The sequence below is a fragment of the Manis pentadactyla genome, chromosome 10, assembly GCF_030020395.1.
Source record: "Manis pentadactyla isolate mManPen7 chromosome 10, mManPen7.hap1, whole genome shotgun sequence".
Taxonomy (NCBI): Eukaryota; Metazoa; Chordata; class Mammalia; order Pholidota; family Manidae; genus Manis; species Manis pentadactyla.
This window is the reverse complement of record NC_080028.1, coordinates 71,575,385-71,601,228: the sequence shown is the minus strand read 5'-3', so window position 1 is coordinate 71,601,228 and position 25,844 is coordinate 71,575,385. Positions and strand designations below refer to the sequence as shown.

General features: G+C 39.3%; 1 protein-coding gene across 3 annotated transcripts in view; it reads left to right on the top strand.

Annotated features, from left to right (window-relative positions):
- Nucleotides 1-406: 406 nt before the first annotated feature.
- ERCC4 (ERCC excision repair 4, endonuclease catalytic subunit) overlaps nucleotides 407-25,844 on the top strand; it is a 34,956-nt gene continuing 9,518 nt past the window's right edge. The window contains exons 1-9 of one of the 3 annotated variants that reach the window (XM_036917856.2): nucleotides 407-762; nucleotides 1,802-1,982; nucleotides 14,741-14,936; nucleotides 15,869-16,076; nucleotides 18,047-18,227; nucleotides 19,128-19,256; nucleotides 20,099-20,209; nucleotides 22,115-22,709; nucleotides 24,455-24,547. In XM_036917856.2, coding sequence (XP_036773751.2) covers nucleotides 556-762; nucleotides 1,802-1,982; nucleotides 14,741-14,936; nucleotides 15,869-16,076; nucleotides 18,047-18,227; nucleotides 19,128-19,256; nucleotides 20,099-20,209; nucleotides 22,115-22,709; nucleotides 24,455-24,547 — 1,901 coding nt within the window. In that variant the 5' untranslated portion in view covers nucleotides 407-555. Of the gene's footprint in view, nucleotides 763-1,801; nucleotides 1,983-2,422; nucleotides 2,656-14,740; nucleotides 14,937-15,868; nucleotides 16,077-18,046; nucleotides 18,228-19,127; nucleotides 19,257-20,098; nucleotides 20,210-22,114; nucleotides 22,710-24,454; nucleotides 24,548-25,844 lie in introns of those variants that run through there. The other 2 variants (XM_036917857.2, XM_036917858.2) reach the window with 2 other exon arrangements.

Sequence of the window (25,844 nt, the reverse complement as noted above, 5' to 3'; positions counted from 1 at the left end):
GAAAGTACTAAACTACTTTGCTTATTAAAAAAAATTTAAAGGTAAGAATCAAATATCACCCTAGACTACAGGTACTACTAATTCTAGGCTCACCTGGAAGATTGACAACTAGCTTTTCCGTTGTCAAGTTCGTAGGATTAAGCTCCTTGGATTTAATTCTCCTCTCCTTGCATTTTGGCAGCTTTCGTTTTAGGTCTAGGACTAGGCGGCCCGAATCTCAGCCCCAAGCCACCAGGTAAGGTGGGATCTCTAAAGGCTCGAGGGGGCAGCCTGAGGCCGGGAGGGGACACCTGTCTGAGGCGCCAGCACCTCCCAGGGACTCGAAGCATTGGTTCGTCTCGGCCTCTGCTCTTCCGCTGTGCCCGGCTAGCCCCAGTCCTCTCGGGCTCGGCTGACGCTTGTCTCAGGCTCGGCTCTCTTCGGCTGAGCTCGGCCACTTCTCGGCTCTCTTCGGCTTCCTTCGACCGACTCTCGTCTCGGCTTCCTCCTGCCGGCTCTCTTCCTCGGGCTCGGCTCTCTTCGGCTAAACTCGGCCGCGGCACCGGAAGGGCGCCAATGGAGCCGGGCCTACCGGCTCGCCCGACGGCCATGGCACCACTGCTGGAGTATGAGCGGCAGCTAGTGCTGGAGCTGCTCGACACGGACGGCCTGGTCGTGTGCGCCCGCGGGCTCGGCGCGGACCGACTCCTCTACCACTTCCTCCGGCTGCACTGCCACCCGGCATGCCTGGTGCTGGTGCTCAACACGCAGCCGGCCGAGGAGGTGCGGCGGCCGACGCGGCGGTGAGGGGACCCCGGCTGCGTCGGGGCCTCCTGAGCGTACGCGAGGCCTCTGAGGGCGAGGCCGGGCCTGACGCGGGCAGGAGGGCGTTGAATGGGGGTCCCTGAGGCAGATGCGGGTCCCTGACAGGGCGCGAGGACACAGATGGGGTAGGAGGGTCCCGAAGAGGATGCAGGTCCCTGACGCTGAGAGGGGCGGAGGAGGCCTGGGAGGGTCAGGGGAGTCATTTGAGGAGGGGAACCGAGAGACTGGGAGGTCCCAGAAAGGGATGGGGGTGTCTGGAGGTGGGTGTGGGTAGGAATAACGAGGGAATCCCAGAGCCGGATATTCAGGGCTTACTGGGGTCAGAGGGATAGGGTCTGTGAAACGGAACGGTGATGGGGATGGAGGAACCTGTGGGGGGTAATGGGGACGTGTGAAAGGAGCCGCAGAGGCTGGGGCGAGCCCTCCAGGTAAGAGGAGGGACTGAGGGGGTCACCCGGGCTGTGGGAAGAGGGGCACGGGGTCAGAATTGAAGGGAGCTGGAAGCTGAGGATATTGGGGTGGGATACCTGGGGGTAAGGAGGATGGAGCCGCTGAGGACGGAAAGGGGATACACTGGCATTATGAAATCCCCTCTAGGTTGGGTGGAGACAGAGAACTAATAGACTAAACCCTGCCTGGGAAAAGGATTCCTTATTAACTTCTCTCACAGTACTATCTTGCCTGCAAAACCTGGCTTGGGTGGGAAGTGTTTTCTAGGTAGCAGAAGTCCAGGGTTTAAAAAAAGTATTTTTTGTTGTTAAAATGCTAGTAAAATCTCAAGGGCAATGATGTCCTTAGTGCAAACCCAAAAACAAAACACTAGTCAAATGTAGAGTGATTGGTTGATCACCATGAAAGAGGAACTTAACTTGTGAATTTATTATTAAGTTTGTTATCTCTGAGAAAGGGCAGCCTATCATTTTAAATGCAAATAATGCCCCCTAATAAAAGCTGCCCTGTTTTAAACAGCTGACTAATCAAGTTTGATTTGATTTAGGAATATTTTATCAATCAGCTGAAGATAGAAGGAGTTGAACACCTTCCGCGCCGTGTAACAAATGAAATCCCAAGTAACAGTCGCTATGAGGTTTACACACAAGGCGGTGTGATATTTGCAACCAGTCGGATACTTGTGGTTGATTTCTTGACTGATAGAATTCCTTCAGATTTAATTACTGGTAAGAAACCTTATTATTTGTATATAAATCTGCACTTTTGGGGTGTCTGTCCCCTCTGCTACTGTAAACTAGAATCTTCTTGTGGGTAGCACTAGACGTTTTTGCTCAACCGTGTGTGTCCAAGGCATTAATACAATATCAGACACATTTTAGATGCTCAATAAATATTTGTGGCCTGAATAAGTAACTAAATGTGAGATTGACTTTTATTTGTTTTCTCAGCTCATATCCAGTAAACACTTAGTAGTTGGCTGGCCTTTGCTTTTCGAACCTGATCAGACTTGAAGCGTTTATTAAATATTCTTTGTATATTTCCTAAAATATTTGGTTTTCCGCTTTAAAGACTGTTTTTTCCCTTCATTTGAAATTAAACCACATAGCTGCTTAGTTATTTTGAGAAGAATGGTTTAATCTTAGCTAGAATTCAGATAGAACGTGAATTATTTTTCATTATTATTTGTCCTTTCAGAAACCTTTAATGATTTAACTAAAATTAATGTAGGGGCCTTGCTTCTGTGACCTCAAGTTACCTTGTGCTTCTCCCTAGTGATAGCGCTTCAAAACACTACAGTGTATTTGCTGTTTATTTGTTCATCTCACTTATGAGATAATAAGCTTCGTAAGTACAAGGAACAATTTACTCATCCCGGACGAAGTAGCTGGTCCATAGCAGGTACTACACACATATCTGTTGGATGAATGATTCATGGCTATCCTGGGATCTTTGGTGAACCTCTGGAGGGCAGAGAGAAAATGAAATTCTTAATCATACTTTCCACAGTATCTATCTTCTTGCCCGAGACTTAGATGACCCTGAAGAAATAGTTAATAAGCAAATGTATGAATGAATGCTTTATACGGTTCATAGTAAACTGATGAAGGAAAAGTTTCATTATACTTTCATAACATCAATAATTGTTACAAGCTATGGCGCAAGCATGTGGTCAGACTTACCTGGCTCTGACTGGTAATGCTACTGCTGACAGGCAAGTTACCTACTTGTGTGAGCCTCCGTTTTTCTCATTTATTTTTTTATTTTTTTTTATTTTTTATTTTTTTATTTTATTTTATTTTTTAAATAATTATTTTTTATTGAAGGGTAGTTGACGCACAGTATTACATTACATTAGTTTCAAGTGTACAACACAGTGGTAAAACATTTATATACATAACTCTAGGTTCCAGCTATCACCCTACCAAGCTGTTACAATATCTTGACTATATTCCTTATGCTATACATTACATCCCGGTTACTTATTTATTTTACCATTGGAAGTCTGTCCTTTTTTTTTTTTTTTTTTTTTTTTTTGTGAGGGCATCTCTCATATTTATTGATCAAATGGTTGTTAACGACAATAAAATTCTGTATAGGGGAGTCAATGCTCAATGCACAATCATTAATCCACCCCAAGCCTAATTTTCATCAGTCTCCAATCTTCTGAGGCATAACAAACAAGTTCTTACATGTAGAACAAATTCTTACATAATGAATAAGTTACATAGTGAACAGTACGAGGGCAGTCATCACAGAAACTTTCTGTTTTGCTCATGCATTATGAACTATAAACAGTCAGTTCAAATATGAATACTCATTTGGTTTTTATACTTGATTTATATGTGGATATCACATTTCTTTTTTTTTTTTTTTTTTTTTTTTAAATAATTATTTTTTATTGAAGGGTAGTTGACGCACAGTATTACATTACATTAGTTTCAAGTGTACAACACAGTGGTAGAACATTTATATACATAATTCTGGGTTCCAGCTATCACCCTACCAAGCTGTTACAATATCTTGACTATATTCCTTATGCTATACATTACATCCCAGTTACTTATTTATTTTACCATTGGAAGTCTGTCCTATTTTTTTTTTTTTTTTTTTTTTTTTGTGAGGGCATCTCTCATATTTATTGATCAAATGGTTGTTAACGACAATAAAATTCTGTATAGGGGAGTCAATGCTCAATGCACAATCATTAATCCACCCCAAGCCTAATTTTCATCAGTCTCCAATCTTCTGAGGCATAACAAACAAGTTCTTACATGTAGAACAAATTCTTACATAATGAGTAAGTTACATAGTGAACAGTACAAGGGCAGTCATCACAGAAACTTTCAGTTTTGCTCATGCATTATGAACTCTAAACAGTCAGATCAAATATGAATACTCATTTGGTTTTTATACTTGATTTATATGTGGATACCACATTTCTCTCTTTATTATTATTATTTTTAATAAAATGCTGAAGTGGTAGGTAAATACAAGATAAAGGTAGAAAACATAGTTTAGTGTTGTAAGAGAGCAAATGTAGATGATCAGGTGTGTGCCTGTAGACTATGTGTTAATCCAAGCTAGACCAGGGCAATAAAACATCCACGTATGCAGAAGATTTCTCTCAGAACAGGGGGGATGAGGTTCTAAGCCTCACCTCTGTTGATCCCCAATTTCTCACCTGATGGCCCCCCTGTGACTGTGCCTGTCTTAGGTTGTTCCTCCCTTGAGGAATCTTACCCGTCTCTGGCTAACCAGTCATCTTCCGGGGCCATACAGGGAAATGTGAAGTTGGTAAGTGAGAGGGAAGCCTTATTGTTTGAAAAGGTTAGCTTTTTACTTCTTTGCATATTTATGCCCTGTGGCTTCTATGCCCAGCATTTGTCTTGAGGTATCTTTACCACTTGGAAGAATTATGATACTCGGTAAATTTGATATGAGGCACGAATTCTATTTAAGGGTTGTAATTAGGAAGGAAGAAGAAAAGCTATAGAAGTAGCAGGCGAAAGAAAACATGGGAAGATTGATTATTTCTTTGACATATCTTCTTGTAGAGTACTTCAGCATGTATAGGTTTTAAGCTACTACTTAAAAAAACACACATTAACATAATAGGAGTATAGTTACATAACCAAAGCATATCTGTAATTACCAGCCATCTCCAGTGAAACCAAGAAAACCAGTTAGGCACCTTAGGCATTTGTGAAAACTTATCTATGATATGGTGGATATTGTCCAACTGAACTTGAACCGTCTGAGAGAAATCAGACAAATTAAAACAACCCATTCCTGGGGAATGTTCACCTCCCTTATGTTCTTTTAACAGTAAATAGTCTGTAGTTGTAAGATTTTGGAGCACTACAATTTGCACTTCTCCTAATTCTTGGTTGAGTTCCAACAGTATAGATCCAGTCCAATTTGTTGTTTTACTGTATGCACAGGCCAGCTTAGATATCTCCTTCCTCATTCCCATGGCAAGTCCAGGAACTGGTGGGATGAGTGCATCTACAGCTGTAGCAGTGCGTGGATCTTTGTTGGGGTTTTTTGATGATCATCTTCTGGCATGAGTCTTCCAGAGAGTGCAGATGTTGGAAGTTCTTTTTCATATCGTATCTTAGTTCATTTTCGGGGTAGCCCAATTAGGCTTTGATCCTCTGTATAAACACAAACAGACCCTTTGCCTACACTTTTATATGCCCTTTATACCCTTGTGTAGAACTTGTTGGAGGTTATCACACAGGAACTGCCCTTTTTTTTTTTGCTTTGTTTTCGGTATCACTAATCTACACTTACATGACGAATGTTATGTTTACTAGGCTCTTCCCTATACCATGTCTCCCCTATAAACCCCTTTACAGTCACTGTCCATCAGCATAGCAAAATGTTGTAGAATCACTACTTGCCTTCTCTGTGTTGTACAGCCCTCCCTTTTCTCCTACCCCCCCATGCATGTTAATCTTAATACCCCCCTACTTCTCCCCCCCTTATCCCTCCCTACCCACCCATCCTCCCCAGTCCCTTTCCCTTTGGTACCTGTTAGTCCATTCTTGAGTTCTGTGATTCTGCTCCTGTTTTGTTCCTTCAGTTTTTCCTTTGTTCTTATATTCCACAGATAAGTGAAATCATTTGGTATTTCTCTTTCTCCGCTTGGCTTGTTTCACTGAGCATAATACCCTCCAGCTCCATCCATGTTGCTGCAAATGATTGGATTTGCCCTTTTCTTATGGCTGAGTAGTATTCCATTGTGTATATGTACCACATCTTCTTTATCCATTCATCTATTGATGGACATTTAGGTTGCTTCCAATTCTTGGCTATTGTAAATAGTGCTGCAATAAACATAGGGGTGCATCTGTCTTTCTCAAACTTGATTGCTGCGTTCTTAGGGTAAATTCCTAGGAGTGGAATTCCTGGTTCAAATGGTAAGTCTGTTTTGAGCATTTTGATGTACCTCCATACTGCTTTCCACAATGGTTGGACTAACTTACATTCCCACCAGCAGTGTAGGAGGGTACCCCTTTCTCCACAGCCTCGCCAACATTTGTTGTTGTTTGTCTTTTGGATGGCAGCCATCCTTACTGGTGTGAGGTGATACCTCATTGTAGTTTTAATTTGCATTTCTCTGATAATTAGCGATGTGGAGCATCTTTTCATGTTTCTGTTGGCCATCTGTATTTCTTTTTTGGAGAACTGTCTGTTCAGTTCCTCTGCCCATTTTTTAATTGGGTTATTTGTTTTTTGTTTGTTGAGGTGTGTGAGCTCTTTATATATTCTGGACGTCAAGCCTTTATCGGATGTGTCATTTTCAAATATATTCTCCCATGCTGTAGGGATCCTTCTTGTTCTATTGATGGTGTCTTTTGCTGTACAGAAGCTTTTCAGCTTAATATAGTCCCAATTACTCATTTTTGCTGTTGTTTTCCTTGCCCGGGGAGATATGTTCAAGAAGAGGTCACTCATGTTTATGTCTAAGAGGTTTTTGCCTATGTTTTCTTCCAAGAGTTTAATCATTTCATGGCTTACATTCAGGCCTTTGATCCATTTTGAATTTACTTTTGTGTATGGGGTTAGACAGTGATCCAGTTTCATTCTCCTACATGTAGCTGTCCAGTTTTGCCAGCACCACCTGTTGAAGAGACTGTCATTTCGCCATTGTATGTCCATGGCTCCTTTATCAAATATTAATTGGCCATATATGTCTCGGTTAATGTCTGGATTCTCTAGTCTGTTCCATTGGTCTGTGGCTCTGCTCTTGTGCCAGTACCAAATTGTCTTGATTACTATGGCTTTATAGTAGAGCTTGAAGTTGGGGAGTGAGATCCCCCCTACTTTATTTTTCTTTCTCAGGATTGCTTTGGCTATTCGGGGTCTTTGGTGTTTCCGTATGAATTTTTGAATTATTTGTTCCAGTTCATTGAAGAATGTTGCTGGTAGTTTCATAGAGATTGCATCAAATCTGTATATTGCTTTGGGCAGGATGGCCATTTTGATGATATTAATTCTTCCTAGCCACGAGCATGGGATGAGTTTCCATCTGTTAGTGTCCCCTTTAATTTCTCTTAAGAGTGACTTGTAGTTTTCAGAGTATAAGTCTTTCACTTCTTTGGTTAGGTTTATTCCTAGGTATTTTATTTTTTTTGATGCATTTGTGAATGGAGTTGTTTTCCTGATTTCTCTTTCTGTTGGTTCTTTGTTAGTATACAGGAAAGCCACAGATTGCTGTGTGTTGATTTTGTATCCTGCAACTTTGCTGTATTCCGATATCAGTTCTAGTAGTTTTGGGGTGGAGTCTTTAGGGTTTTTTATGTACAGTATCATGTCATCTGCAAATAGTGACAGTTTAACTTCTTCTTTACCAATCTGGATTCCTTGTATTTCTTTATTTTGTCTGATTGCCGTGGCTAGGACCTCCAGTACTATGTTAAATAACAGTGGAGAGAGTGGGCATCCCTGTCTAGTTCCCGATCTCAGAGGAAATGCTTTCAGCTTCTCGCTGTTCAATATAATGTTGGCTGTGGGTTTATCATAGATGGCCTTTATTATGTTGAGGTACTTGCCCTCTATTCCCATTTTGCTGAGAGTTTTTAACATGAATGGATGTTGAACTTTGTCAAATGCTTTTTCAGCATCTATGGAGATGACCATGTGGTTTTTGTCTTTCTTTTTGTTGATGTGGTGGATGATGTTGATGGACTTTCGAATGTTGTACCATCCTTGCATCCCTGGGATGAATCCCACTTGGTCATGGTGTATGATCCTTTTGATGTATTTTTGAATTCGGTTTGCTAATATTTTGTTGAGTATTTTTGCATCTACGTTCATCAGGGATATTGGTCTGTAGTTTTCTTTTTTGGTGGGGTCTTTGCCTGGTTTTGGTATTAGGGTGATGTTAGCTTCATAGAATGAGTTTGGGAGTATCCCCTCCTCTATTTTTTGGAAAACTTTAAGGAGAATGGGTATTATGTCTTCCCTGTATGTCTGATAAAATTCCGAGGTAAATCCATCTGGCCCGGGGGTTTTGTTCTTAGGTAGTTTTTTGATTACCGCTTCAATTTCGTTGCTGGTAATTGGTCTGTTTAGATTTTCTGTTTCTTCCTGGGTCAATCTTGGAAGGTTATATTTTTCTAGGAAGTTGTCCATTTCTCCTAGGTTTCCCAGCTTGTTAGCATATAGGTTTTCATAGTATTCTCCAATAATTCTTTGCATTTCCGTGGGGTCCGTCGTGATTTTTCCTTTCTCATTTCTGATACTGTTGATTTGTGTTGACTCTCTTTTCTTCTTAATAAGTCTGGCTAGAGGCTTATCTATTTTGTTTATTTTCTCGAAGAACCAGCTCTTGGTTTCATTGATTTTTCTATTGTTTTATTCTTCTCAATTTTATTTATTTCTTCTCTGATCTTTATTATGTCCCTCCTTCTGCTGACCTTAGGCCTCATTTGTTCTTCTTTTTCCAATTTCGATAATTGTGACATTAGACCATTCATTTGGGATTGCTCTTCCTTTTTTAAATATGCTTGGATTGCTATATACTTTCCTCTTAAGACTGCTTTTGCTGTGTCCCACAGAAGTTGGGGCTTAGTGTTGTTGTTGTCATTTGTTTCCATATATTGCTGGATCTCCATTTTGATTTGGTCATTGATCCATTGATTATTTAGGAGCGTGTTGTTAAGCCTCCATGTGTTTGTGAGCCTCTTTGCTTTCTTTGTACAGTTTATTTCTAGTTTTATGCCTTTGTGGTCTGAAAAGTTGGTTGCTAGGATTTCAATCTTTTGGAATTTTCTGAGGCTCTTTTTGTGGCCTAGTATGTGGTCTATTCTGGAGAATGTTCCATGTGCACTTGAGAAGAATGTATATCCCGCTGCTTTTGGATGTAGAGTTCTATAGATGTCTATTAGGTCCATCTGCTCTACTGTGTTGTTCAGTGCTTCCGTGTCCTTACTTATTTTCTGCCCAGTGGATCTATCCTTTGGGGTGAGTGGTGTGTTGAAGTCTCCTAGAATGAATGCATTGCAGTCTATATCCCCCTGTAGTTCTGTTAGTATTTGTTTCACATATGCTGGTGCTCCTGTGTTGGGTGCATATATATTTAGAATGGTTATATCCTCTTGTTTGACTGAGCCCTTTATCATTATGTAGTGTCCTTCTTTATCTCTTGTTACTTTCTTTGTTTTGAAGTCTATTTTGTCTAATATTAGTACTGCAACCCCTGCTTTCTTCTCACTGTTGTTTGCCTGAAATATGTTTTTCCATCCCTTGACTTTTAGTCTGTACATGTCTTTGGGTTTGAGGTGAGTTTCTTGTAAGCAGCATATAGATGGGTCTTGCTTTTTTATCCATTCTGTTACTCTGTGTCTTTTGATTGGTGCATTCAACCCATTAACATTTAGGGTGACTATTGAAAGATATGTACTTATTGCCATTGCAGGCTTTAAATTCGTGGTTACCAAAGGTTCAAGGTTAGCCTCTTTAGTATCTTACTGCCTAACTTAGCTCGCTTATTGAGCTGTTATATACACTGTCTGGAGATTCTTTTCTTCTCTCCCTTCTTGTTCCTCCTCCTCGATTCTTCATATGTTGGGTGTTTTGTGCTGTGCTCTTTCTAGGAGTGCTCCCATCTAGAGCAGTCCCTGTAAGATGTTCTGTAGAGGTGGTTTGTGGAAAGCAAATTCCCTCAGCTTTTGTTTGTCTGGGAATTGTTTAATCCCACCGTCATATTTGAATGATAGTCGTGCTGGATACAGTATCCTTGGTTCAAGGCCCTTCTGTTTCATTGTATTAAATATATCATGCCATTCTCTTCTGGCCTGTAGGGTTTCTGTTGAGAAATCTGACGTTAGCCTGATGGGTTTCCCTTTATAGGTGACCTTTTTCTCTCTAGCTGCCTTTAACACTCTTTCCTTGTCCTTGATCTTTTCCATTTTAATTATTATGTGTCTTGGTGTTGCCCTTCTTGGATCCTTTCTGTTGGGGGTTCTGTGTATTTCCGTGGTCTGTTCGATTACTTCCTCCCCCAGTGTGGGGAAGTTTTCAGCAATTATTTCTTCTAAGATACTTTCCATCTCTTTTCCTCTCTCTTCTTCTTCTGGGACCCCTATAATACGGATATTGTTCCTTTTGGATTGGTCACACAGTTCTCTTAATATTGTTTCATTCCTGGGGATCCTTTTGTCTCTCTCTATGTCAGCTTCTATGCGTTCCTGTTCTCTGATTTCAATTCCTTCAATGGCCTCTTGCATTCTATCCATTCTGCTTATAAACCCTTCCAGAGTTTGTTTCATTTCTGCGATCTCCTTTCTGGCATCTGTGATCTCCTTCCGGACTTCATCCCATTTCTCTTGTGTATTTCTCTGCATCTCTGTCAGCATGTTTATGATTCTTATTTTGAATTCTTTTTCAGGAAGACTGGTTAGGTCTGTCTCCTTCTCTGGTGTTGTCTCTGTGATCTTTGCCTGTAGCTTTGCCTTTTCATGGTGATAGGAATAGTCTGCAGAACTGGGACGAGTGATGGCTGGAAGGACTTCCTTTCTTGTTGGTTTGTGGCACTCCTCTCCTGGGAGAACAGCGACCTCTAGTGGCTTGTGCTGGGCAGCTGCGCGCAGACAGGGTTTCTGCTTCCTGCCCGGCTGCTATGGAGTTAATCTCCGCTGTTGCTGTGGGCGTGGCCTGGCTCAGGCAGCTACTCCAAAATGGTGGAGTCGCGTTGGAGCAGGAGCTGCTGGGAGGCTATTTATCTCTCTAAGGGGCCTCCCTGCTCCCTGCAGCCCAGGGGTTAGGGTGCCCAGAGATCCCGGATTCCCTACCTCTGGATTAAGTGACCCGCCCTGCCCCTTTAAGACTTCCAAAAAGCACCCGCCAAAACAAAACAATGACCACCAAAAAAAAAAAAGAAAAAAAAAATTTTTTTAATTAAAAAAAAAAAAAAAAGTTTTTAATTAAAAAAAAAAAAAGGTGGTTGTTCGTTTTTCTTTATTCTCCGGTGCCAGCCTCAGGCCTCTGCTCACCGGTCTTTCTGCCCTGTTTCCCTAGTATTGGGGTCCCTATCCCTTTAAGACTTCCAAAAAGCGCTCGCCAAAACAAAACAGCAAAAAAGCAAAAAAAAAATGGTCACGCGCTTTTCTTATGTCCTCTGGCGCCCAGCCTCCAGTGCCCGCTCACTGTTCTTGCTGCCCTGTTTTCCTAGTATCGAGCGCCCTGCACTCTGGCCCGGATGGCTGGGGCTGGGTGTTCGGCAGTCCTGGGCTCCGTCTCCCTCCCTCTCTGCCTGCTCTTCTCCCGCCGGGAGCTGGGGGGAGGGGCGCTCGGCTCCCGCTGCCGGGGCTTGTATCTTACCCCCTTCGCGAGGCGCTGGGTTCTCTCGGGTGCGGATGTGGTCTGGATATTGTCCTGTGTCCTCTGGTCTTTATTCTAGGAAGGGTTGTCTTTGTTATATTTTCATAGATATATGTGGTTTTGGGAGGAGATTTCCGCTGCTCTACTCACGCTGCCATCTTCCGCCCCCGCTTCCGTTTTTCTCATTTCTTAAATTGAGAGATTGAGTTGCTCCTTAGAGTTATCATGAGGACTAAGAGAGATAAAATAAGTCAATTGCTTAGAATGGTGCCTGATACATAATATACAATTCATAAATAATAGCAAAAAATGTATTGTCTTTTTGTAACTAGAAATCTTAATATGTCGTAAATTCTTTTGCTGTTTGCTGCTTTCTTATAAGCTGTTTTTAAATTGGTATAATGAAAAAAAAGTGTTGAAACTACCACTAGATGTCAGTATTACTCAGATTTACAGGAACAGTTCAACCTAATGAGGCAGAGAGCAGTTTGAATCAAAGCAATGTCCATAGCTTATGGGTAGTTCCTGATTAAAAATGCCAAATTCCATGCCCATTTCTGATTAGTTCCAACCAGTAATGAAGCTGGAGCTGCCACTGCTGCTCAGATGAGTAGAATGCAAATGAATGCCAAAAACGAATTCCTTCAAATTCTCCACCCCCTGGGATCATGTCCCAGGAGCTCATTTGTGCTTTCACCTCAGCTTTTACAGACCAAAGAGCGGTCCCTAAAGCATGCATCATTTGGGAAGTGCTGTATGTCCCCAGCCATAACTTGCCGCTGTTACTACCCATTTATCACCACCCCACCCCACCCTAGGGGCACCTGTCAACCACATCTCCTAAACAGTGTGAGAGAACTGTGTAAGTATTTACCCAGATTGTACTTTGAAAAGAATGGGGACAGGACAATGCTTTCCCTCCTAAAACAGCTCCTTACAGCTCCAAACAGAACTCAGAACACACTTTCCACAGGACACTTTAAAAAAGTAACTCATGTTAGATTTGTGCCCACTGTGCCATAATTCAGCTTTGCATTCATTCAACAAACATTTAGTTCACCATGTGTCCCATGTTTGGCAGGAATGTGGTAGGTGCTGAAGACAAAGATAAATTGCACAGTGTGGTTGAACTCTTTTAGGGCTGTCCCTGAGTTTGAGCTCACCTTCATGGCGAACTAAATGTGTGACCCTGGGCAAGTTTCTTAATTTCCATGTGACTCAGTTTACTCATCTGTCAATTGACAACAGTAATAGTACCTCCCTTCTGAGGTTGTTGTGATGGTGAGATGAGATAATGCATATCAGATTCTTAGCATCATGCATGGCACATAACAAACATTTGTGTGATTTCTGCTTGTTAGATTGCTCTTGTCCCCAAGCAGTTTAGTGGAGCAGATAGATGGAAAGAAGGAATTACAATATGAAATAGGAGCTGTGATCGGTGCATAAAAATTTAAGTATGCTTTTGTGGGACTCTTGACTTGCCTCCAGAAATATAACCTGCTTGTGGTGTCTTCATTTTTATATTTGAAAGGGCAGGTCCTGGCTTGTCAGATGCACATGATTTGGAACCTCTGGTTTCCCATTACTTGCTGAATGACCTTGATCAAGTTGTTTGCTCAAGTTGTCCTTCCGTGGTCACATAATAATACCTACCCTATAGAATCATTGTGAGGGTTAAATAAAATAAAAAACTGTAAAAGTACTCAAACCCAGTGCCTGGGATATAATATTCTCTTCTTCCTCCTTCTGGGTTCTGAAAGAATGACAACCTTTTAGAGCACATTTCCTTAAATTAAGGGTCTCCTTTTCTTTAAAAGTCCATTTTTATTATTTTTAACTTCATGTAATATTTCAATGCAGGCCAGCAAATGTGGCCCAGTACAATACTTGGAAAAGCCCACTTACTGGGTAGAGAATCTTTTCTGAGTAGTAAATTAGCTATATACATGGGTAATTCAAAATCCTTTATCTACAAATTCCTAAGTAACACTCTTAATTTTTACTGTATTTGGAAACCAGTTTGCTTAGATAGAATAAATGTTAACTCCATCCTCTCAATCCAAACTTTAAACACCAAAATGTAGAATCTGCATTGAGTTTATTGAACTACTAGAAGGGATCATAAATTACTATTAGTGTCATTTTCCAAACCCTAGGAATGATGAGAACTAGAACAAAAACACGTGAGCACATTATACACACACGTAAAAGGTAACTGGCTTGATTTAAGTCCAGAAGACAGAATCGTCATAAATAATTGCACTTCTGATCCAGAAATGATTTTTATGCACTTGTATATCATCACATGTCTCTCCCTAATTTACCACTAATCACACTGCACCAAAATGGCACATACATATACATTATGTAGACATTTTATAGATAGATGATAGGTAGATCGATAATCTGGTCCAGGGCTTTCATTTTATAACTAAGGAAACATGCATAACGGTGTTTGTTCTTGTGATTCAAAGGTGTCACTATCATACCATCTCCAAAAAAAACCAGATTAATTAAATATAATATATCATTAAAGGTTTGTATTTTCAGTAGACTAATTTATCTCTCAATCGAATATACTCTGCTTCTGATAACTGAATTATTCTAGTAGGCAACACAGATGTTGCCCGGACTTCTGAAATGCAGCTCTTTTGTGTAGCCCACAGCTGATTCAGATATAAAAGGAAAATCAGTGACCCACTTTGCTTTCAGAAACTATCCTCCACCATGCCAGACACTCACCACCCCAGGGCCTTTGCTCTTTGTTGTTTCCTCAGCCTGGAGCCCTCTTGGCCCGCAGGTCACGTTCTCGACTTCACCTAAGCCTCTACTCAGATGTGAGGCCCCCTGTCTAAAGTTGCAGCCCACCATCATACTCACACATACTCCCTCTTTTCCTCTGGTTAATTTTTCTGCTTAGCACCTATCACCTTGTATACTACCAAATATTGTATATACTTCTTTATATTGCTTATCATAAATGCCATGAGGACAGGGGTTTGCATCTGTTTTGTCCATGGCTGTGTCCCCAGCCTAGAACAGTGCCTGCCCAAGCTTATGCAGGTGCTGAAGAAAAATGGGACGAGTAAGTGAATGAACACGAGCGGGAAAATTCCATCTCTGTGAAATAAATGATAACTTCCTCCCTCAGGCATCTTGGTGTACAGAGCTCACAGAATCATTGAGTCCTGTCAAGAAGCATTCATCTTGCGCCTGTTCCGCCAGAAAAACAAACGTGGCTTCATTAAAGCTTTCACAGACAATGCTGTTGCCTTTGACACTGGTTTTTGTCACGTGGAAAGAGTGATGAGAAATCTCTTCGTAAGGAAGTTGTATCTGTGGCCCAGGTAAACAGCATTACGTGGCAGACATCTTTGAGTGCATCTGCTATAATTCAGTTTTGCACTTCAGTGAACGTAATGTAAAATTGTACTGATTGTGCTTGGCATGTGGTAGTCAGGCTCATAACAAGTGTATGGGTGCCACACTTATCTTTGGTGTACACTCCAAAGATAAGTGTATGGGTGCCCCAGTTGTGATTCTTTTAAAGTAGAGAGAGATTTGATAGTCTTTTTCTGGTATCCCATCAAATATCTCCAAGGGCAGCCACTTTATTCCTTCTTGTACATTTAGTGGAACCCTCAGGGCTTGAGAGACACATACAAAACAGTGGCCAGTGAACTACAGATTTATGGGCTAAGACTTCCACTTCCACTTGGAAAACAATGCAATAAAACAAAGATCTTGAAGAAGTTTTATATAACTTTTATAGGAAAAAAGCCATAGGTTTCAACTTTTGAACATTTTGCCGCCTATGCTAATGTGTGTTTTGGTTACACTGTATCTTATTTAAGGGTGATTGTGATCTTTTTTCTTTCTTGATGATACCTTTTTTCAGGGATCAACGAACTTTTCCCATAAAAAGCCAAATAGTAAATATTTTGGGCTTTGCAGTCTCTGCCGTCTGTCACAATTACTCAAGTCTGCTGTTAGAGCGTGAAAGCAGCCATAGACAATACATAAACAATGAGGGCAGCTGTGTTCTCATAAGATGATAAAAACAGGCACTGGGTTTGACCCAGATCATCGTCTGCAGACCCCTGCCTTATTTGAATAATACTTCCATTCACTGAGATTCAAAGTATTCCTGAAAACACTGCCATTTGGCTTTCCATTTTGTTTCTTAATTGCATTTACAAAGAAACCATTGGAGTTTTAAACCAGAAATATGCAGCTCTTGAAACTCTAGAAAATATTCCAAAAACGTTTGTCTTTTTAGGTTCCATGTAGCAGTAAACTCATTTTTAGAACAGCACAAACCTGAAGTCGTAGAAATTCATGTCTCTATGACACCAGCCATGCTTGCTATACAGACTGCCATACTGGACATCTTAAATGCATGTTTGAAAGAACTGAAGTGCCATAACCCATCACTTGAAGTTGAAGATTTATCTTTAGAAAATGCTATTGGAAAACCCTTTGACAAGGTATTCTGTTTCTTTTCCCTTTTAAGCATAGCTTATCCTGTTAAAACTGTAGAGAATGCAAGTTAATTTAGTACTGCCATATTCTTAATAGGAATTTGCTGTTATTTTAAAATTAAATTGGATGTGATTTAAAATATAGCTTCTTTGGTTTAGTGGAAAGTAATAATTTATAGTGATATACATGGATTGGCATATCAGCACAACTCTAATTTGCAGTTATACAGTGATTATCTCTCATTTTAAGTATAATGAAGAAAAAGATAAATACCTTTTTGCTCGAAACAACATTTGGGTATCTACAGATAGAAGAGTTTTACGTAAGTGTGTTCATAATTTATGATCTCTTGTTTGGAGTAAAAATAATTTGGATGAGTTTTCATTACTGAGGAATGTGACACTTGCTCTGTCTTAAAATTACATTCTGAATTGAGAAAATGGTAAGACTTTAGTTCAAGGAATTTTTATTCTAACTGATTTTTTCATCATAGATTAATATTAATACAGACACATAAATGTCTAAGATTGAATTATATAGATCCTGAAAATGCTGACTTTTTAAAAGTTCCAGGCAACTTACTTTAGATATTTTGGTAGAACAAGTTCCTGCCTTTTAAACTCTGAATCGATCTCTTTGTTGCTGGAAAAGGAAAAATTTAACTCCTCATTTCTCTCATTCCTCCAAAAATTATTTTACTGTGGAATAATAATATAAAAAACTAATTTCATGTGTTTTGTTCCTCTACTCTTAAAGCTTAGGGCATAGTGAAACCAAAAAAAACCCCACATCTTCACATTCTTTTAATAGACTGTATATTCCCAGAAAAAACAAAATGTAGCCTAGTATGTTTTGCACTAAATTTCTGTTTATCATCCCCTGGCTAATAAACATCAAAATTAATTTTAGTAACCAAATCTAAGTACAACTTGGATCTTGTTAGAAAATTTAATTTTTCTAGACGATTTTATAAAACAAGCATGCAAATATTGTATGTTCCAGTATATCTAAGACAGCCTTGGTATCTGCCTATTGTCCTGGAGTAATCATTAATAGTATCATTTCATTTTCACAAGAGTTGTGTTTTGGGCAATAAATCTTCTAAGTATTACTCCTGCTCAGTATTAAATTTGTTAGATAAGATGCCATGTAGTGATACTGCTTCCATATTATGTTGTGTATTATCTTTTTTAATTACAGAATAAGTTTGTGAAGGACAGGAAATGTGTGTGTGTGCGTGTGTGTGTATGTGTGTTTATACCCACATAACCCACATAGTATATACCAAAAGCTGTTCTGTGTTTTAGGCAGCTTTTTAGGATCTTAAAAAATATTTAAACTTAGCCCACTGTTAATTTAACAAATATCTTCCCATCCATGAAGCACAGTGGTAAAAAAATTAACAAATATTTTATGCCACCAAATTAAGATACATTGTTGTTTAATTTGATACATTGTTGTTTAATTTGATACCACATTGTTTCCCTGGTTTATGCCTTCAGCTTCATCATCTGTCTGACTGGATCCCACATCTTTATCTATCCAGGATAAGATCTCAGCCCACCTTGGCAGAAATTGAGTGTTTCTGAGCTACCTGCTTTGACTTTTCATAAAACAAACAATTGATTATCTGATGTTTATCGGGTCTTTTCTCTCCTGACCGATAAAGTAAATGTAGATAATTATGAATTGACTATCTGATCATAAAGATTTTAGTGATAAGATACACTCTGTTTCATTTTTGAAAAATTAAGCATATTATTAGAATCTTAGGAACTGAAATTTTCTGTCCACCTCCTTGGGAGATAATGTTTTGGATTTTTTGTATGTGTGTGACAAAAATATACGTGAACATAAAATGTACTATTTTAACCATTTTTAGGTACACAGGGATAATGTTTATTGAAACTATAGTGTTAATAATAGCTATATAGAACATTATTTTTAGCAATATTAAATTTTACCCTTATTTTAGACAATCCGCCATTATCTGGATCCTTTGTGGCACCAGCTTGGAGCCAAGACTAAATCCTTGGTTCAGGATTTGAAGATACTACGAACTTTGCTGCAGTATCTTTCTCAGTATGATTGTATCACATTTCTTAAACTTCTGGAATCTCTGAGAGCAACAGAAAAGGCTTTTGGTCAGAATTCAGGTGGGAGATAAAAATGCTAATATTATTTAGGAACTGACTTGAATACAGTGCTGGGTTTTGTTGGGGAATTGGGTGTGGGGAGTACTGTATTCAACTGCATGGTATACTAAGATTTCAAATTAAGTTTTATGTTCGTAGCTCAAGGATGTAGGTTTTATTGATAGCTAATGTTTCCACCTACTTAATGTCTGTTCTGTATAATAATAAATATTCATATCTATTCCAGGCAATTTTATTTCTAGAAAAGACTGCATATATTACAAGCAGTCCCCAACTTAGAAATAGGTGTGTTCTGGAAGTTTAGTTGTTAAGAACTTAAAATTCATTTTCTCCAAAGAAACAGCCAGAGAGTGTGGGCCATTAGCTAGAGTGCTAAAGACTGAAGAGGAGAGATTGGAAGAGAAACATACAAATACAACTGGCCACCATCTTGTTTTCCTACCAGGCACATTTACCCGCACTGTTTTCTGTCACTGGTTAGATCATTGATTTTCAAAGTGTGGTCCATGAGCCCCTGGGGCCAAGATTTAATACAATTAATAATTTTTACTGCTTCATCAGGGACATTCGTGAGTAATAAACTGCAAACACTTAGAACTAAAGAATACATTGACTGCTAGCACACTTTGGTTTTAGTGCCATGATTGTATTTAGGCACTAGCAGTGTTACCCACTAACACTTTTTGCACCATCTTTGGAAATGGCAATGCAGTGGGAAAAAGTCAAATAATGAGTTAGTACTATTGTAAGAATGGTTTTGAGGTTACAGACCCCCTGAAAACATCCTGGGGGCCCCCAGGTATCCATAGGCCACACTTTGATATATGTAAGTCATGTGACCATCAGAGATTCTTTAAAATGAATCATAAATTGAAAGCTTTTCAAAACTTTTCATACTAGGTTGGCTATTTCTGGACTCCAGCACCTCGATGTTTCTAAATGCTCGAGCAAGGGTTTATCATGTTCCAGATGCCAAAATGAGCAGGAAAGAAAAAATGTCTGAAAAAATGGAGTTTAAAGAAGGGCAGGGTATGTTGTAGGCTTGTCTTTAAATGTGTCTTTTATTTCAGTGATTGGTTGGAAGTACTTAACAAGTTAATGTGTTATTTTAAGTCTCCTTTAGCCATCAGAAAATGTATGCCTGTATGGTAAATGTATGTTGTATGTAATTATGTTAAAAGTATTAACGTGACAGGTCTTAGAATCTATTGCTGGGGATTCTGGATAACAAAGGCCAAGTATCAATAAGAGCATTCTTACTTCTACTTAAGAACTAGATTGATTTTTTTTTAACTTTAGAGTAATTGCCACTTCTGTCACTTAAAGTCTTAATGGAATGTTTTAACATCCCTCCTGGCTTTTAAAAGACATAAATATACTAGAATGAGACAAATATGGATTTTATTCCAACACTCATCTAGTAGATATAATAAATATTATTTTTTAAGGTATAGGAGAGGGCAAATGCTTACTTTCTGCTTAGTTCAAAGTTCTAGTTCAAAAGTTAAATATTTTAGGGATGTATTTGAGTACTTTACTAACAGAAATAAAAGTTTGTTGTCTACTTCTATTGCATGCTGTATAGCAGCTTATACATAGTGTCACAGTTGACAGTTAACACAGAATAATCTAGTATTAGTGACCATGCATATAACTTGCTATTGAGGCATTATGAAACCTGTATTAATGTTTGTTTAAAGATCATAACTAGACAATTTTCAGGAAAATAGATTGTCTTTCATTATGAAGGCCCCACAAAGGAAAGGGCTAAGAGAATGATGCTTGCGTTATCTGTTGTTTTGAAAGCCTTTGGAATATTTCGGGGATAAATATTATCATATAGAATGAGGCTGTCTCTTATTTCTATATAGAAACAAAAAAGGAACTCGTCCTAGAAAGCAACCCAAAGTGGGAAGCGCTAACTGAAGTACTGAAAGAAATTGAGGCAGAAAACAAGGAGAGTGAAGCCCTTGGTGGTCCAGGTAAGAAAAAAGGAGGTAATGAGGTAACACTTTCAAAATTGAGCAAATGAGTCTCTTTGATTGGTCCTTAAAAATAGCTATTACTTTGTTATAAAATGTAGCAGAATAAATGCCAAATGAACAGTGAAATCCTAGCGGCAACCTCCTTCCTGGTCATTTGATGTGACTTTCTCCAGGTTGAATCACTGGATATTCATGAAAGCAGGGTTTTTTTTTTTACTGGTTGGGTTCTGAGGATTTCTATTTAATGATGCTGCTAATCTCCACTTATATATTCACCAGGCTTTAAACCTGGACTCCCCAAGGAGAGAGCTAATAAGCTTGTTCTATGTTCTCAGCAAGCATCGCTTCAAAAAAGTCTCAACTGTTCCCCAGTTTTAGGGCTTCTCTTTTCAACATGAATATAATAGTAGACTAGCACAGTAGACCAAACGTGAACTAAATTTTAAAAATAAAATCAGATAGAAAATAAAAGTAGATTTAAAAAGTTATCTGGGAGGGATAAGGGTGGGGAAAAAGAAAGGGGGTATTACGATTAGCATGTATAATGTGGGGGGAGCATGGGGAGGGCTGTGCAACACAGAGAAGACAAGTAGTGATTCTACAACATCTTACTATGCTGATGGACAGTGACTGTAATGGGGTTTGTGGGGGGGACTTGGTGAAGGGGGGATCCTAGTAAACATAATGTTCTTCATGTAATTGTAGATTAATGATAACAATAACAACAACAAAAAAGTTATCTTTTAAGACTTTGAACTCCTGCAGAGCAATAAAAGCAAGTACACAATCCTTTATTAGTAAATATGCTGCTGCTATTATCCCAAAAGTTAGGGTGCTATGATATATGACCCAAAGTCATATATGCTCAATGTAGGAAAAGTGAAAAGCATGAAGAAAAAAAGGGGAGAAATTATGTCTGGGAGCCATTTGGGTTCATTCCTTCCAGGTTTTCTTTTATGTATTTTTAAATTTCATATTGTTAAAGTCATAGTGTAGATATAATTTCCAAATGTAGAATTAATAAGTGAAGTGATAAAGTTCTTGAGACATATTGCCACATTGATTTATAGAAAAATTTTGTCAATTTTTATTTCTTCTAGAAGTTTGAGAGCTTATCTATTTTTCATTTAGCTAACAGTGACTGGAAATCTATGTGTATGTGTATATAAATATATATGTATAACAATTTTATTAATTTAGAGAAAAATCTTATCTTTTCTTAAATTTTGATATTTGGTGGTCTTAATATCTTTTCAAATGACTTTCCTCTTTTGTGAATTATCTTTGTTTCCCTTGCCAATTTAAGCTATATCCTGTGTTTGTGTTGGCATTTGCATTATATATATCAAAGATATTACCCTTTATCATAGTTGTTGCAGAAAGTTATTTTTGTCTTTAGCATTTTTCAATGCAGTTTTTATTATAATGGAGTTAATCTTAGACTATAAATATCAATCTTCTTTGAGATTTCTTTTGTTGCTTTTAAGCCTAGAAATTCACCTCCATCCAGAGAGATGGAGAATAGCCACCCTTTTATTTTTTTTAATGATTAATATTTAATGTTTGCCTTTGTAATCCTTTTGGAATTTATTTTGGTGCATAAAGTACTCTGGAAAATTATCAGTTAAGAAGAGCTTCCTTAAAGCCTCCATTATACCATGGCTTCATAAGGCTCTAAATATTTCTGGCTTCAACTTTACTCAGAAGCTTTAACTAATCCTGCCAGAGAGGTGACAGCAGTGGATAGGCATCTGAGACTCCTTCAACAAATTTCAAATGTCCTATTTTGTCAGCACCGAGGGGTAAGATGTGTCTTCCTTGTGGGAGATGGGAAAAGGGGGCACACGGGGAGTAGGGGAACGTATGAGGTAATAGTAACATAGCATCATTTTCTAACTTTAGGTCAAGTACTTATTTGTGCGAGTGATGACCGCACGTGTTCCCAGCTGAGGGAGTATGTCGCTGTTGGAGCCGAGGCCTTCCTGTTGAAACTGTACAGGAAGACCTTTGAGAAGGACAGCAGCGCTGAGGAAGCATGGGTGAAATTTAGAAAGGAGGACAGTTCGAAGAGAGTTGTGAAATCCAACAAACGACTCAAAGACCCCCAAAACAAAAGGGCTCCTGCCAAAGAAAGGCCTCTCAGAAAGAAAAAACGAAGGTTAACTTTAACTCAGATGATGGGAAAACCTGAAGAACTAGAGGAAGAAGAGAATGTCAAGGAAGGATATCCTAGAAACCTAAGCAGCAGCCCAGAAAGCTCCTTGGAAGAAATTAAGCATGAAGAATTTGATTTAAACTTGTCATCTGATGCCGCTTATGGAATCCTGAAAGACCCCCTCACTATAATCCATCCACTTCTGGGCTGTAGTGACCCCTATGCTCTGACAAGGGTTCTCCACGAAGTGGAGCCAAGATATGTGGTTCTGTATGACGCAGAACTAACGTTCGTTCGTCAGCTTGAAATTTACAGGGCAAGCAGGCCTGGGAAACCTCTGAGGCAAGTTATAGCAGATATGGCAAGGTTTCTCAAAGGCTTCAAACTCACAGTTCTTTAGGCTTTAATACGGAAACTATACCTATTGGTATATGGGTTTTCTTATCTTTAGCATTCCATTGTTACCATGTTGGTTGAGTTTGTGAAACTGTTTTGCATTCTCTTCAATCAGGGAAGTTTGCAGAGGAAGGCAGTCAGCTGTTGTAGTGGGACAGCAGATGAGATGAAGGGGACTCTGGTGTTCTCATGACCTGCTGCTCTCCTGTTCTGTACCGTGTTCTTCACATGTTCATGTGGCTCACGGGGTGCTGTATCTGAACAAGTCTAGGAAATTTATAATATGCTAACTTCTTCCAAAAATTAATAGAATTATGACTCAAAGAATTTCAGTCTTCTAAAATGCCTTTCTTGTAAATTTTAAAAGTGACTCTAAGTTATAACCATATAAAACTCAAATCTTTGGGGAAGTACTGTACCAAGTTGTCTTGAGTTTCAAGAAGTATCAGATGAAAAATCTACAGAAATACCAGATCAGAAAACAATGCCTCCCAAAGAATATAGTGTTCTGGCTCTCCAATTATCTGAGGGAAATAAACAGCAAAATTAATATCCTGAACTCAGTCTGAACCAAAAACAAAGCCAAAAGAAAGCTTCTGAGCAATTTAACTAATGCAGCCTTTCCGAGTAAAGGTGACTGGGGGAGGTGGAGCAGAAACCATGCAGGATCGAGAGATTAGATGAGGCTGGTAAAACTTTCATACTTTGCTATTTATTGATCAACTTTGTAGATAGCTTGTGTGCTCCAGAATTCTTTATTGCCTGAGAACAGAATAATGTGATATTTAGAAACAAAATGTCGGAATCAGAAGGGACCTGTGAGTTCAACCCCTCAGTCCATGGGAAATTGAGGCCCAGAAATGGTAAATGACCTGCCCTTGGTCACACAGCACATTTTGCGGGTAACTGAGGTCTCTGGACTCACTGTCCAGTGGTCTTTTCTCTATCCATACTTCAAGACATATAATCCAGGAAAATAAAGTCTAAAATAAAAATCGAGGGCTAAAAAAGGAAAATAACTGATGGAAGGTAAAGAAAAGAGACAGAGAAGCTGTTTAATTCAGCATCTTAGCCACAAACAAGAAAGAAATGCCTTTTGTAAGGGAGAAGAATATTTTAAATTATTCTTGAGGAGCCTGATATCCATACGTTGTCCATGACCATGTGTTTCCATGCAATGTGTGGTGACTTGGTTATGTTAAGGCATGAATAAAAAGAACCGAGAAATTACTTCTGGAAATAAAGGCCATATAGATTTCATTTGTCTATTTTGCACTAACATGAGCTTTCATAAACTGGTCTTTTTATAACTACTATTCAACTTTTTGAATGATTGCCTGGCCGAAGTGTAAAGAAAAAAATTGAAAAAAGAGCAGCCACTAAGATTTTTGTGTTTTCTGGTTTGTTTACAGTTAAGAGGAAAGGATTATTCTATCCCTCTAGTTGTATTTTAGTGTTTACCTAAACTGTGTTCCTCCTTTTGATGAAAGAAAAAAAAATGTGGTAATGAGACCTTTAGTAGGTGGGGTTTAGGCAGCTTAATTTTATTAAGTATGTGATTAATGGAAGCTTTTATTCTTAGTCAAAGATGTATTGTGTGAGCACTCCAGGTTGCTGATTTCAAATACTCTTAACTTTCGGGGATTAAAAATTACATTTCTGCAGCCTAAAAGAGTTCTCTTAACTTGCAGGGTTTACTTTCTCATATACGGAGGGTCCACTGAGGAACAACGCTATCTCACTGCTTTGAGGAAAGAAAAGGAAGCTTTTGAAAAACTCATCAGGTAACACACAGAAGATGAATATGAAAGTATTGGAGCCCTTTCAAGATCCAGAGGCTTCTCTGGGCAAGGAAATAGCTAACAGCCCTCAGGAAAGACGGAGAGGGGAAGAAGTTAGGGAGGATCACATCAAGATGAGCAGGTGGTCTGATTCATCCCAGGTTATGGATCAGAGCACATTGCCTGTTTCTCTGCCCCTCTCTTTTCCACCAGCCTTTCAGTGGTTTAATAGAATATTACAAATATGAAAAACAACTGCTCCTCTGTTTGCACAGGAACATAACACCACAGAAATACAACTCACACCTACTTTTCTAAGATACACATTCTTAAATTGCCCCCTCCCCCAGGCACAAGATTTCTTCTTTCCCTTTGGATTATGATTCTTTTTCTCTTCGTCAAATGTCCATTGCTTTGGGTGGCTTACTGCTTTACCATTTCCTGGGAAATGCTTTTAAGAGCCAGTCAGTTCAGATCCCATCAATAGAATCACTCTGGGAATATATGTTTTAAAAGCTGTAATGTTTGTCTGAACATATGTGTCTGGTTTTTAGAATGGCTGTCCAGTAATGTTCCAAGTCCAAATAGAAAATGCTTTTCAGTTTCACACAAGGGAAATGTTTCTAAGTGAGATATTCACAAACTGGATAGCCACTACTTACATCTGCAGGTGTTTGAGAAATCTGATAGCCTTCCACCAGGGATGTTGTCCGGGTGGTTATAGCTTGGTGAGGAAGATCGATCAGATGGTTTCTAAGGGGTCTCAGAGGCCAGGGCTGGGGCTGGATCAGGGCATCCTTGAGCTGAGCCACAGAAAAGACTAGACCAGAGGAGACCCATGGCCTGGACTGAGTGTGACTGGGCCAGACCAAGCTTCCACGCCTCAGACATTGACAATGTATCGGTGGCAGCCCCAGGGCAGAAATCATTTCTAGTGACAGTTAGCCTGCCAGGGCCCTAGACAGAGTCTCAAAATGAATAGCCATCCTCCGACACTGGCTGCAGGCTCTTGGTTTATGAATGAAGTAAACATATACCCCAGTACCGCAGGGCATGCATTCCAGGAAGTAGGGGTACTTCTTGAATCAGTGCCATTGAGTCCCTGTGCAGGACTCACGGAGCATGGGCCATACTCCTCCTTTCAAGTCCTCAGTGATGGTGACATGCCTTGGCATGGATTCTTCCAGCTACTAGTCATGCAGTTATTGGTCAGTCCTGTCAGCCTATGGAAATATACTTCCTATTAATGTCTCTGTCGGGTGATTTATATGGTATATGTGTATGTATATATGCTTTTTGA